The 14,030-nt window shown below is 50.4% G+C and overlaps 3 protein-coding genes across 4 annotated transcripts; 2 read left to right on the top strand and 1 right to left on the bottom strand.

Moving 5' to 3' along the window:
• Positions 1-73: 73 nt before the first annotated feature.
• On the top strand, positions 74-3,649 carry TrAtP1_005563 (uncharacterized protein). 2 transcript variants are annotated; one of them, XM_066112771.1, is made up of 7 exons: positions 74-869; positions 1,132-1,154; positions 1,327-1,344; positions 1,521-1,860; positions 2,033-2,790; positions 2,884-3,080; positions 3,156-3,649. In XM_066112771.1, the coding sequence occupies exons 1-7, from the start codon at positions 674-676 to the stop codon at positions 3,205-3,207; spliced, it is 1,584 nt and encodes a 527-aa protein (XP_065968856.1). In that variant the 5' UTR covers positions 74-673; the 3' UTR covers positions 3,208-3,649. The 2 variants fall into 2 exon arrangements, with proteins under 2 accessions (XP_065968856.1, XP_013944702.2); XM_014089227.2 differs by having other exon boundaries at positions 74-1,154.
• Positions 3,650-3,861: 212 nt separating this feature from the next.
• Positions 3,862-7,244, top strand: TrAtP1_005562 (uncharacterized protein; the record flags this gene model as incomplete). The annotated part of the gene is made up of 8 exons (XM_066112770.1): positions 3,862-4,079; positions 4,152-4,684; positions 4,740-5,480; positions 5,540-6,104; positions 6,157-6,360; positions 6,424-6,720; positions 6,789-6,964; positions 7,029-7,244. Exons 1-8 carry the CDS (start codon positions 4,022-4,024, stop codon positions 7,242-7,244), a joined length of 2,790 nt encoding a protein of 929 aa, XP_065968855.1. The 5' UTR covers positions 3,862-4,021.
• Positions 7,245-7,302: 58 nt separating this feature from the next.
• TrAtP1_005561 (uncharacterized protein) lies at positions 7,303-11,557 on the bottom strand (the record flags this gene model as incomplete). Its single annotated transcript, XM_014089229.2, has 2 exons — positions 8,222-11,557; positions 7,303-7,325 (listed from the first exon to the last, which is right to left on the bottom strand). Exons 1-2 carry the CDS (start codon positions 10,668-10,670, stop codon positions 7,303-7,305), a joined length of 2,472 nt encoding a protein of 823 aa, XP_013944704.2. The 5' UTR covers positions 10,671-11,557.
• Positions 11,558-14,030: the final 2,473 nt, after the last annotated feature.

Below are 14,030 nucleotides of genomic sequence, written 5' to 3'. Positions count from 1 at the left end.
GTCCCCACCGGGAGAGGGAGGATTATGGGGGGGGGCCGCCCAGCTGAACAAGGCCCGGGTGCCTCAACGCAGCTGCGGTTTTGCGCTTCCTGCTGATGCGGTTCTTGCTCTCGTGCTCAACTTAAATCTCGGTTTGCTGGCCAAACTCTGCGTCTGCATCCCATTCCTGCCTGGAAAAAGGGCCGCGATCCTGATTCTCGAAACACCGGCCGAACGAGACGAACGCTTTGTCTGCGCCCTCCGAAGACCGGCCAATACGGACCGGCTGGCGGTTGGACCTCACACGACCTCTTTTTGACTATTTGGTTTCTTTGCCTGTGTCTTTACGTCTGTTTCCTCTTGTCCTCGTGCGTTGACGGGAGAGACCCTGCGTCGCCTTCTTTGGGAGAAAAGGGCTGGCCGCACAGCTTCGGGCAATGCTGGTTGCGCCATCGGGACCGCTTCGAAACGACAGTTGCGGCGTCCTGCTCTGCCTCCCTCCTGTTCGATGATCTGCAGTCTTGTCGTGTTTGCGTAACCCTTCCGAGGCGGATAGGTCCAATGGGAGCCCGAGCCGTCGGGAGATGAGAGAGAAGAGATTCCGAGGGAACAAAGACACAGGACAATAAGTCAATAGAAGAAGAAAAAAGGGTATACACAAACGAGGGCAACACCTTGAGAGAGCACAGCAGCAATGAGCGAGCGCAAGGCTGCCGGTACCACGGCCACGGCGTCGGGTGCCATGGATGCCAAGGGAGGCGGAAACAAGGTGGTGGAGCGAAGCAGGCTGGCTGCTAAAGGCGATGCGGTCGAGCGCGTCAAGGATAAGGATCGCAATGCGGCTGGAGGCGCAGGCAAGTCTCCCAAGAAGAGACGCAAGGTGAACCACGGTACGCAACATGTTGCCTTCCCACACCCCCTCTTTTTGAGTTTCCAGTTATCGTGATGTTTCCCGGAGAGCTTGACAAGGAGGGCCAGCTGAACGCGACGGTTGGCTCGCTGCCTCTTTCTCTTCTCCTCCTCCACACACCCTCAGTTCGGCCGATTTCATGTGGCTGGCGACCCTGGAGGCGCAAAGATCGAGCACGTGTATCTGTGTATTGCAACATGGGCTAACAAGTAGCTGTGTGTCTCTGCCTACTGCCTCTGCAGCTTGCGTGTATTGTCGCAGATCTGTAAGTCTGTCCCGCTTTGGAAGTAGAGGAGACGGTGATGTGATGTGATGCCATTTGCATGTGAAAGCATGACTGGCATTTCATCTGCGTCTCCTCTTCACCTGTAATGAAAAGATATGGAAAGGAGACAAGAAGGATTGTGGCTAACTGATTGGAACTTGGATGCGAGTAGCACATGACATGCGATCTCGTAAGTACATCCCCTGCATAAACCTCCGCAGAGGGGTCGTCTTTTTTGTTTCCCTCTCTCTCTCTCCTCCAATCTGCCACGGCAGGCTTCATGAGATTATTATTCGAGACTCCCTCTGCATATCGGACTTTCTACTGGCCAAAATCTTTGATTCGACGTGCTAACGCCCTGCATAGGAGCGCCCGTGTACCAGATGCATCAAGAGGAATATTGGTCATCTCTGCCACGATGAGCCCCGCGAATCAGAGCCAAAGAAAAAGACGGCCACCGCCAAAACCGCCTCAACAGCGTCCGTAGATGACTCCGACACCATGTCACCGTCTGAAATGGGCCACAGCTCCATCTCCAGCGCCATGGGCCCACCCCCAGCTTTCGATGGCGCCAGGCAGAGAGCAAATTCGGGCATCGGGGCTGGAGGCGTGCTTGGACAAGGCAATCCATTGTCTCTTGTGCAACACGACGCTTCGTCGGGCTTGGAATCCAGCGCGCTGAACCGCAATGGTAACGCGAATCAATGTAAGCACTGCCAGAAGGAGATTGGAACCCTCCCTGGTTCCCCCTTTAATTGCTTTTAGGACTCGTTCCTTTGTTCTTTTTTCCGTTCTTTATCAAAATGCCTGCCCAGTCTCTAGCCCAGTTTCTTTTGTCACGAGCATGACGATGTTTTGGGTAGCTAACAGCGAAGCAGTTGCGGGCTTCTCGGATGCTTGGCTTACGGCGCAGAATTACCACGATATGAATACCTATAACCCCAATTATATGATTGGACCCGAGGTCACTCACGAGTTTAACCTACTCAACGACTTTCTGCACAACAGCCTCCTCGATGAGAGCAATCTTGCCTCGAACGAAGCTCAGAATAGCGCAGCCTTCAATCGGCCAGGAGGGGCGTCAGAGATGATTGGTGCCTTCAATAGTAACAACGATTTAGCAGCAGGTGGTCCCATACAAGCACAGCATATGCGAGGATCCATGCTACCTCCCCCAAACGTCGATGATAAGGCTGCGGCGAGGTCTAATAAGGACAAGACACGAGAATACTACCTCCAGGCTGCCGACCCTTCTGGAAACGACAACCCAGAAGAGCGCATGTCTCGCGTGCTCAAGGCCAAGTACGACGCCGGCTTACTCAAACCATTTAACTATATCAATGGTTATGCAAAGTTGGGTAAATACTTGGACGGTCATATCGCGCCCTCTTCGAAACAAAAGATTTTGCGAACAATCAACCAGTTTCGTCCCAAATTCAGAGAAAAGGCACAGGGTTTGACAGACATGCAGCTTGTGTACGTAGAGATGTGGTTTGAGAAACAGCTGATGGACTATGACCGGGTCTTTGCGAGCATGGCAGTGCCAGCCTGCTGCTGGAGACGAACGGGGGAGATTTTTAGGGGAAACAAAGAGATGGCGGAGCTGATTAACGTGCCAGTCGATCAGTTGCGAGATGTCAGTGCCTCCCCCCCCCCCCCCTTTTCCCCCTTGTCCTGAGAAGGCTTCTACTAGCTACGAGTAGTAAACAATACTAATCAGGTCGTTTAGGGCAAGATTGCGCTACATGAGATACTTACAGAAGAGTCCATGGTGCGATATTGGGAAGAGTTTGGCACCATCGCGTTTGATCCGGCGCATGATACGTTGTTGACGGCGTGCTCTCTGAAGAACCCTAGTGATTCGTCAGATCACCCTATAATCAAGTGTTGCTTTTCGTTTTCGATACGCCGTGATGAGCATAAGCTGTGAGTCACCTACAAACACTGCAGAATGAGCAAAAAGCAAGAAGCTGATTAATTTTTTTTCCCCTTTTCTCATAGGCCCGCACTGATTGTTGGAAACTTCTTGCCGCACGATCCTCCTGTATCGTAAATTCTTTACCTTTCGGTTAATGAATCACTTTATTGCTGCTGTTAGGCTTTATTACGCTCGGACGAGAAAAGGGCGACTTATTGGACATGGTATGGGCCGGTTTATATACGTAGCCGGCAAAGGTTGGGAAAAAAGGGAGCTTTTTTTTAGTCACGGATTTCCTGGGCATGACTGACGGCGCAAAACTTTTAATGTTTTATCGTGTGCTTATCCCCCTTCTTTTCTATTATCCTTTTCTTTTTCGACTTATTTCAATGTTGCTTCATGGGGCGTTTAGATTCCCAGAAATTGTTGGAGAGAATTATTTTGAAGCAGTCGTTGATCGTGTTGATGCTGATGGACAGAGAGGGGTTTTTCCTTTTGGGTTCGCTAGAGTTTCCAGGTACATAACCTACCTTATTTGAACATTACGGTAGTTTTTCTAATTGAATAATTGCTGCTGCTGATGAGAGCGCGCTGAGGACTACGGGAATTGCTGAAGAGGTACTTGGATTTGAGTAACTCATCGTTGGAGCACCTTCCTTCCCGTGAGTGAAATGTGTTGGGGAAGGTGCGGTGCTCCTGACTTGCGCATCGTCATTTCCAAGCGACCCAGCTTCTTCGCCTTCTCCTCCACTTTCTCTTTCTCTCTCTTCTGCACTTCTCCTCTTCTTCTCTCCCTACAGCTGTCTATGCGATAATTCGTCCATGATTGATATTCTCCTTTCTGACACTGCTGTGACGCAAGGCAGAGCGACTCACCTGCGCAATCAAGGCTGTTTATCGCGCGCATCCCGCCCTCCGCCAAATTGTGTTATCATTTCTTGTCGTCAACATGCCTCCTGAGGATGTTGCCTCCGCTGTGAGGATAAGAAAAGTCCGCACTTTCATTGGTAATTAACTCAACTTCTTAGCCTTCATCACCATGGCTCTTGGATCGTCTTCTAACAGGATCATGGGTATAGATTTTGCCGCTACACTTCAAACCCAACTCTCTGGCCCCCTCGACGCTGGCGATACCGAATTACTCATCGCGGACACGGGCCATCATATTCAGAAGATTCACAATGCAACCCAGTCAGGCTCAAGCAGCCCTTTGCCCCCAGATTTGGCCAAGGATGCTGAACGGAAAGGGCGCAATCTGTGGAATCTTTGCGTAAGACTGAAAAGAGAGCAAGATGCGGCTAAACCAGCGGAGAGCACCAAACTAGTCGTCAAGGCTCGGTCTTTTGCCTTCTTCATGCTGCAGCTGGGCCGAAGTGCAGGCAGAGCCAAGAAGGACGACCCATCTGAAGCTGTGCATCTTATGGATCTGGCCTTGGCACTGGGCAAGGTTTGCATCGGTGCATTAGATTTGGATCTGGCTAGGTTGGCGCTGCAAAAAGCGGCAGAGCTGATAGAATATCTGAAAGCAATCCCTCTTGACTCTTTGGATTCCATTGGACAGAATGAACGGACAAGACTTGACGCAGAATATTTGGCAATAAGGACAGCCATAGTATGTATCTGCCCTAAACCATACTTTTGGGATCCTTCTCTGACAAGTTGGAGAGTCTTGGAAAGAAGATAGGCTTGACGTTGCAGAGCACATGTTTGGAAAAATCGATCTTCTTCGACCAGCACTCAATGTTCGCTCTGCAGAGCTTATAGCTGATACGTTTCAGCACATTGGGTATGGTCTTGCTTCAAAAGGAGACTACGGTATGGCTGTGAAATGGTTCAAGCGCGCCTACGATCTTATAAGTCTCCAAGCGCTAGATCAGCTTTCGGTCAAAGGGCTGGAGTTGCGATTGGCCATTTGCCAGGGACTTGTACGCGGGCTTCTGGATATCGGCTCACAGGAATGTTTTCAAGAAGCCAATAGACTGATTGAATATATCGAGTCAGAGGTTGGGGACAAGCCGCTAGTACTGCACTGGCGCCTTGAGCTTCTTCAGAGAGCTCCGGGAGAAGTTTTTGACACCGAAGCCTACTCTAGTATACTATATCGAATGATACGTTCATTCGACTACTCTGATGCGTCTTTCGCCTTTCTCTTGCATCACATCAAGAGTTTGAGAGAAAGAAACCATCGCCTGGCGCGCGGTCTACTGGATGAACTTTTGCTGCGGCACGTCATTGCATCAAAGAATAGCGACTGGGTGGGTAAAACTCTCGTGCGAAGGATATGGATGAGTACAATTGATGATACCAATTCCATCTCAGCCTTGACTGATCTTCACAATCTATTAGACAAGGCTTGCGATGGTCTTTCTGAGCCCCTGGAGCCTGACATCGCTGGTGCAGCGCACTCGGTGAGTTGAAGCTCAAAATACTCGTGTATAGTCCATGATCTGTGCTAATGGGCTAAAAGGTCATATGGAATAAAATAGAGTCTGTTGTTTCCGACAACCTTTTTGAAGTTGTTGAGGCTTGGTGCTCGATCGCCTTGCACACAATATTCACGAATAGTGGTGAAGCCAACCAAGGCAAATTTAGCAGAAAGCTCATCACTTGTGCTCTGAATCTCAATGATACAGGAAAAGCTCGACAAGTTTTTCAGTCCATGTCTGATAATGTTAAAAACCATTTTCTCACGAGATACCTTACATTCAAGATATCCCTCATTGACCAGGACCATGACCTTGGCTGTGAAAGCATCCGGCATCTCAGTAAACTCTCCAATGCTTCAGAAGGTCGGGACATATTATATGCATGTATCCGAGAGGCACAGCTAGCAGGAGACAGGCAGTGTGCTCTGGCAGCACTGCAAGCCATTATCAGAAGTTGGAAAGACGATGAAGCAACACCGAGCAATCTGCCATCGATATTACGATGTTCAATACGCCTCATCCAGGCAATTGAAGAGAACAATACGAATGAAATCCATCCTAAGAACACGGTATATGCTGACGATTTATGCTGCTTATTTGAGAAAGGTATTTGCTCACTTACATCGCGTAAAGGCGTTTGCTGACGTTTCGGATGTAGCTGCTGAATGCGCTGAGCGGAATCCTCAAGACGGCGATGGCAAATTGTTTACTGTGTTTGAGTTACACTGGTTTCGGAAAAATGCATACAACTTGGGTGTCCTAAAGTGCGAAACCTGGAATATTGTTCATACCATCCGCATTTTCAAAGCTTGCCTTGCATTCTCATGCTTGTATCCCATGGACTTCTCCGCATCTGACGACAGTGAGATAACAATAATGGCGATTCGTTGTCACTTCATTATCTCATCGGCGCTTATATCCCTAGCTCGGACAGAAGACAAGACAAACGAGCATTTGCAACACTATCTTGAAGCTAGACAGCACATTAGAAAATTCGATGCCATGCTAGAGACCAAGCCCGATACGACTCAGGGGGAAAGCGTCATGAAAGATTTGATCGCCAAACTCTCCACATTGCTTGTATTTGATGTTGAAGCGGCCACTGTGCTAAAGGACTGGGATGGTTTAAACGAAACCGTTCGAAAAGCAAAAATATGTCAAGATGAAGTCACTTATAAAGCAATGGGGGACTGTATACTGAGAAGCAAAGCTCCGGGCAAAGGTCAGCATGCGGATAAAGTCTACCATGTCGCATCTTGGGTTAAAAAAACTAACTCTGTATGTCTTTAGTAATGTTTTCGACTATGCAACTGATAATCAATGAGATTTTTGAGTTGGAAAAGTTTGATTATGAGAAACTCATGAAATACATCCGTTGCATGTTTCAGGTGATTCTGGGAACGGACGATAATTCGGCTCTCCAGCTTGTTGACCAAGCTTTGCAGATAGCGGGAGAGGCGAACGAGGTACGCTTCTCTACATACGGAGACGTCCCGGGCAGTTGTGCAGCACTTGCTAACCTTTTTACAGATTGGAAATACGCTCCCGTCGGCCGAAATAGAATGGCTTGTCGCTACGACTTTTAATCACGGAATCGAATATTACGTCCGAGGAGAATCAGACTCGTGCCATTGCTGGGCGATCAAGGCCATGGATCTAGCCAACTATGTTGACGATGGAGGTGTGATGAGAGACATGCTGCTTGATAAATTTTCTCAGTTGCAACTTGACGGGAGAACTAGGTGAAGCGCGATGGTGGTATTTCGATGAGGCTTTGTATGCTCTTTTTATATACGCCGTATGCTTAGAAACTTAGATAAACCATGGCTAAAGCGCCTATCAGAGATGATTTACACAATGACAATCGATGGTGATGATTATTCGCGGAAAAGGGTGAGATGAGCATGAGAGCGTACATAAGGGTGACATTATCTTGCTATCGAATAATCGAATAGGTATCAGTCGATATTATACAGGCCATTATATCATATGCGTTGTTGAAAAAGAAGCCCTCATTACACACAAGACAAGTGCACTACACGCTTTCATCATAAAAAAAAAATAAAAAAAAATAGAGACAGAGAAGCAAGAAAAAGAAGGCTGGAAAAGGGGGTTAAAGCACACAAAACAAGCCCTCGTGGTATCTCCTACTCTTGCGTCCGTGATCGACAACGTAACCAGTAATTAAAAAAAAAAAAAGGCAGAGTTGGTATATGTGTATATGAAAGGCAAAGGACAAAAAACAAAAGAAAAAGAAAAAAAAAATTCTCTCTTGCAAAATTCCGTGTGTAGTAAACAGATAGAATTCGAGAAAGAAAAAAAAGGCAATGCAATCGCCACATCTTTGGGTATGCGTGAGAGTAGATTGGTATCAAATGTCGTCCCTGCGACCACTTTTTTTTATTTTCCAAAGTCCAACAGGTGTGGAACAATTCCAAGGTTTCAAAAGAAAAGGGGGGAAAAAAATAAGCCAGTCGTGATTTCCCCTGTCCCCCCCTTTTTTTACCCAAGAGAAAGTCGCAAAATAAAGGACAAAAAAACACAATGGAATAAGAAAAAAATACAGATAATGAAAAATAAAGTAAAGTTGAACGGCGTGTCGTCTTAGGTTTCGTGTATCATTTCCCAAATTCCCATCGGTCTTTTTTGTCATCATATGATATTCGCAATGCTTAGTCTGTCTCTGCCTGCTGGACTGGCAGTCGGTCTCGATGGTTCGTTACCATACTTTGGCACTTCTGAAGTATATCGAGGGGCATCTGATAGCCGTTGCATAGCAGGCATAGCAGGCATAGCAGGCATAGCAGGCATAGCAGGCATACTCGGCGCTGGGGATTCTCTCTTCACCTGAGGAGGTGGGAGAGTTGCCCAATTGCTCATGGCATGAGCAGTCGTCCCTAATGCTCGAACCGCCGTCTCCAGCTGAGACCATCCTCCCCAATCCCTGCGCTCTTCGTCACTCAGCCCAGTTCTCATTACTGAACTAAAAAGGGCGTGTCCAAGCCCTCCGGATGGAACGGCATCGGTCTTGGGGGGCGGATAATCGCGATCGTGCCCTTCGTTCCAAACCCAGGATCTTGAAGGTGAAGCATGAAGGTCGGCGGAGACATAAGCTATGAGCTCTTCATCTCTAGCCAACGATACCAAAAGGGTTGATGGATCGACCGGAGATCTCGCAGAAGAAAAGGCATGGGGTGAGGTTGTTCTTGCAATGTGGCTTGAGTACTCGGCTCGCTTGACACTCAAAGTAGAGGCAAAAAATGAAAGGTATCTCCCACAAGCAGTGGTAATATCGCGTCTGGCATCTATAGCCGCCAAAGCTCGAATGCAGGTGATGGCATGGTCCAGATATCCCGTCAATAGCAAAAACAGAGTAGAGCGAAAGATGTGAGTTGTTAAAAGAGCGGTGGCACCATCAGCAGGAGAGCCCGTTCGGTTAATCAGCGACGCGGTGTCTATCGCAATGTGCATGCAGCTTTCAATAGCGGCAAGGCGAGTATCGACGTCGCAGTTGGGATTCAAATTATGACGGTGAAGAAGCAGCCGCGCGTGGAACAAATAAGTAAGAGGTGCCAAGAAGTGAGGCGCCAAAGCCACTGTGCTCGCCGGATCACAAGCCGGGGGGAAAGTGTTGAGGCACTTTTTGAAATGCGCGTCAAAATTCGCAAGCTGTACAGGCGATATTGTGGGAGAATCAGTCGCTTTCACGATGGACGTGTAAGACCGCACAACATGAATAACAGCTAGAAGAGAATGAGTTAGCGGTTCGGCCCCGGTGGGAACTCTCATTCCGTCGTCTCGAATATATTGGTCGTCCACAGCAGCCGGCAGATCCACGCCGCAATCTGCATCATCGATAAGGAATGGATGGCCCATCTCGGTGGCCAAGACTCTGTCTAGAATGTAAATCGCCCACCATGTTCTACGTCGCATTTCTCCTTCAACCACGGGCCAAGTTTCCGAATCGAAATACAGGCCTAGATCCTGACCAACACGCACAGCATTGCCCAGCCAATTCCACGCCGCAGATTTCAGATTCATTTCGTTGAGGCAGATTGTTATGAGGATAAGAGCTCTGGCGTCATCGAGGGTGTGGTGATTGCACCAGGGATCTATTGCTTTGCGTGCCGATTCCAATAGCTCGGCAGGTCGGTAAAAGGTAACAGGAGTCGCAGGCAATTCGCTTGTAAACAAGCTGCCGGTTGCCAAAACGGCAAAGAATAAACACAAGAAGCCCGGTGGCATACGGGGTGGGCTTGCTCTGTACAAATCATCAACCATGGATTTGAAGGTGGGTAGATGAATGATGGGAAACATGGTATGCGCCGAACCATAATACGTGTTTAGCAGCTGGTCAGCAACCTGACGGGAGGGCAATTCCGGCGCAGGAGCATCAAACACAGCTGGTGCTGGCAGGCGGTGCTGCGCCGGAGGTTTCCAAACGCCTTTTGAGAAGCTTCGCAGGTTTGTTCTCGCCAGAGCAAGGTCGGGGACTGGTTGAGGCCTCTTGCGTGATCTGCTCTCAGACTCGATGGGAGGCGGCATCTGGGAAGAGGATCGCTCTCTTGATTCGACATCGACGTCCATGGAGCCATCTCTCTCCTGCAGCAGCCGACGGAGGTTGTTGTTGTCGCGCCGGACCTTTTCGATTTGTTTCTCCAAATCCTGTACCTGCTTGATAGACGACATTCTCCGGTTTGTTTCCTTGGTGAACTGGCATTTGACATTTCGACTGGAGCATTCGGAGCAACTCGTCGTCTCAGTCGCATCACACTTGACTTTTCTCTCTCGACATGCGTCGCAGCTGGGGTCTTTCCGTCTTTGACGGTAAGCCCTCTTTTGCCCTTGCACGCCCGAAGTGCCTGACAGGTGAGAGCCCCCAAGGCCTTGACTACTTACTAGAGAGTCGGTAGAAGCAACCGATTCACGACCCATGATGGACGTTGGCGGCATGGGCGCATAAGGCGGAAAGCCCTGGTTCACGGGAGGCAAAGTCGGGATGCCCAGGGGCTGAGGCGGTGTCGGGTTTGGTCTTCCCGCTGCGCTCAGCATGCTTCCAAGATACCTCGATGGAGGCCGAGGCGATGTTGCAGATGAGACAGAAGACGAGTCGTATGACCTGGTCGAAGGATTGGGAGATCGTGGATAAGGATTGTGCGACGTTTCTGCCATGGTTTCGTTTGTTTATTTTGATCAAATGGCTCCCCCCAAAAAAAATACCAAGACACCAGCCTGCAGCGTGGATATACACGCCCGTCGTTGAATTACTGATGCAAAATTAAGTTTGGTGCTGTGTTAGGCAGTTGAGTGACCCAACCGATCTGGCCCTCGGCACTAACGGAAGGGAACTCCGCGTCCCGTATTCGAAGGCGCCTGTATTACGCCAGCCGTCGATGTCTTCTAGAACCAAATGGCGCTGCTCTGCCGGCGGCGCTGAGTTTCGAGAACGAGGTGGCTGAGAAAAAAAAAGAACCGAGAACCAAAGCCAAAGGGGAGAAGGCAAAAGCAAAGAAAACAAGGCTAGCCAGAGAAGAACGGCTGCCTCAAGATGCCAGCTATCGATGCGGGTTGAGCAAATCTGCACGGCGCCTCAGCCAGCTCCGGCCTCGTCTTGTCCTGTCTTGCGATGTAGAGGCGAAATCTCTACCCAAGTTCAGTTGCGGCGCTGCAGTTGAAATACTCAGCTCGAGGAATCCACGGCAGCCTTCCCGTCTAGTGAAGCTGTCGCAAGGATCGCAAGCCGGCATCTGACATGTGCAAATTGGGACACGGCGGCGGTTACGCGGTCTGCGCTCAGCAACTGGAACAAACAGCGCAATAGTAGCAGAAGTAGGAGTGGTAGTAGCAGCAGCAGCAGTTGCAGCAGCAGGAACAGCAGCTGGGTGCCCAGGCCCAAAAGGTGCGCCGTCGAAAGTGACAATGGGCAAAGAGTCTCGCGCCCAAGCAAGACGACTCGAGGTGGCTGGCGGGCGAATTTAAGACGGCGGCCGCTGCTGTGACTGCCGAGATGCAAGCAATGCCGCGGGAGAAGAGCCCTGGGTCTGGTATGTGAAGCAAGCAAGAGCAGCGTGGAGGAGGGGGTGTGAAGGAGGCGGCGACTTGATGCAGGTATACTCTGTAGAGCACGGAGTACTAGCAGTATCGCCTCGCGGCCCCAAGCGGGTTACAGCAGCGATGTGCTTGGACAGGTATCAGGTATCAGGTATCAGATCAGGCAAAGACGTCTGCCGCCAGTGCGCTCCGTCATCCGCCGTGGCCCTCCGCCCGTTGAATCAGATTCGGAAATATATCTGGATTGGCAGACGTGGGGCTGGTAAGGCCACACCACCCTTTAGCACAAGTGCAAGTAGCAATTGACCAGTCGAGATCAGCCAAGGCTAATGTGTTTCGAGCGCCAGCTGGGCCGCTGGAGCATTGCATTGACTCCAGGGACGGCCCCCCCCAGTCGTGATCAATCGGGCCTGCTACCGGGTCTCTCTCAGGTCATATGTCATGCCGCGCCGCGAACCATGGATTGCTCTTGCTCGTCAGCTTCTCTTCTTCTTGTCATAATTTCCGATGGCTCGGCTGGTGAGGGCTGGAAGTGAGAGTCAGTGTCGCGAGACAGCTGTGCGTGTTGCAGCGTAAACATTGACACACGCACACACAAACACACAGACGCATCCGAAAAAAGAGAGGCCAAGGCAGTTAGTTGATCGAGAGGTGCATGTCCTCCGATGCCCAGATACCTATACCCTTGAAACTTGAACCGCCGCCTGGATCGCCCTCAGCCGTGGCTGCATGTAGGTACTTGCCGCAGACGAAGAGCCAAGTTTGTTGTGCCCATTATGCCCATACTACGGAATCCTCACAGCGTCTTGCAATGTTTGACAAACGGCGAATCCGATCCGACGGCCAACCCCACCCATAGATAATCACGTTGGCCGTCACTGGTACATACAGTATTCCGTAACCCCTACTCCATGCGCACAGAAGCGAGGTGAAAATGAACGAGCCACACAAACTAGGTACCTCGCAATGATGGTGATACAGTACCTGCTAATACGGCGCGCGTCGTCCCATCTACGGACCGCACAAGCCTGTATCAACGCGCATTTGGCCATGCATTCGGCCAGGCCTGCCAAGCTTCATACGGCATGTGGCTCCCTCCGGGGCCGAATCCGCCTAATTCGGGACATGATGTGCACCAGCGCTCCGTCGACAGGGCATGGTAAGCTTTTTAGCCATTTTTTTCCTCGATGCCGACTGGCTGCTGCCGCCGTCTCCAGGCAAGATTCACCATTGGGGGAAAAGGGTATTGCTCTGTACCTAGTACGGGGCACACCGCATATCCACACGTGTTTGCTTGGGCTCGCTGCACTGCACTTGGATACTTGTTCGCCGGAACATGTAGTCACTTGCATGCCGCGTGGCCCGAAATCCCCTCCCAAGAAACCCGATATGTCTGGATCGCCAGCCATGTAGTTGATCGGATTGAGTACTTAATCTCGACAACGTCGAGAATTCGTCGTAGCGGCTGTGGAAGCCGAAAACCTTAGTCGAGCTTAGGCGAGCTCGCGCGTGTTCTGGAACGTCGAAACGGGCACAAACAGTGCTTCTCTGCATTCTAGCGTGTCTGCATGACGAATATTGTTGCTGAATACTACTCCTAGTGCTTGTATGTAGCATCAACCCCGCAAAGAGGACGGTTTCTTCCGTTGTGGTCAAAGTACATGCTTGTAGGTACCCTCTTACTGTCCCAAGACGCAGCGTGCTCGCCCTCAAACAAAGCCCCTCGTGATGGGATAGGCTTGAGCCAGGGCGAGTAGGTACTCGCAGCAGCAGTTCTCCGTACTGCTAGTACTGCTAAGTAGGACTGCTAGGACATGCTGCTTGGTACACTAGCCAGAAGAAAACCCACAATGATAAACCATCTCGCCTGGTTAAACGGATGAATTGGTACTGTGTGGCTCTGTGTGGCTCTGTGCTAGCTAGGTCAAGTCGCCCTCAGAGGATGCGGGATCCTCGCATGAAATTAGGCTCATTTTTTGCCCTCTGCTTGGCTCAAGCGATCAAGCGCGTGGCGTCTGAAGCTACTGTGTCACCACCCACCACGCTCATTCGCATTTCATTTCAGTGGGGGGGGGCCTAAACTTGGCCGATTCGAGGCTGTCCCCCGAACCGCCGGCCGGGACCCTGACGGGAGCGATAGAGTGCCGTAGTACAGTAGCATCAAGAGATGGACGAGGAGATGTGGCAGGGCTGCTGCTCACGGAATGACGCAGGCGGATAGCATGGCCCTGCAAGCTGCCGTCTAAACAATCCTGAGCAAGGAGCGCCAAGCCCTAAAGCTTGTGTCTGCTCGTACATGAGGTGGTTGGCCTTTACAAGTCGATGCCGCCGCGCGTGGGCGCCAATGGCATGGCTGTATCCGCAGAGGAGGGCGCCGAAAGGTGACGAATTTCTCGAGTTGCTTCAGGCTGTGGAGCAAGCATTCGGGTTGGAGCCGGGTGAGCCGCCGTCTGTAATACGAGTAATGTAAAAATACCCCCG

Source organism: Trichoderma atroviride, chromosome 3 (assembly GCF_020647795.1).
Source record: "Trichoderma atroviride chromosome 3, complete sequence".
NCBI lineage: Eukaryota > Fungi > Ascomycota > Sordariomycetes > Hypocreales > Hypocreaceae > Trichoderma > Trichoderma atroviride.
Note: the sequence above shows the minus strand (reverse complement) of the source record. Positions and strands in the feature narration are given on the sequence as shown.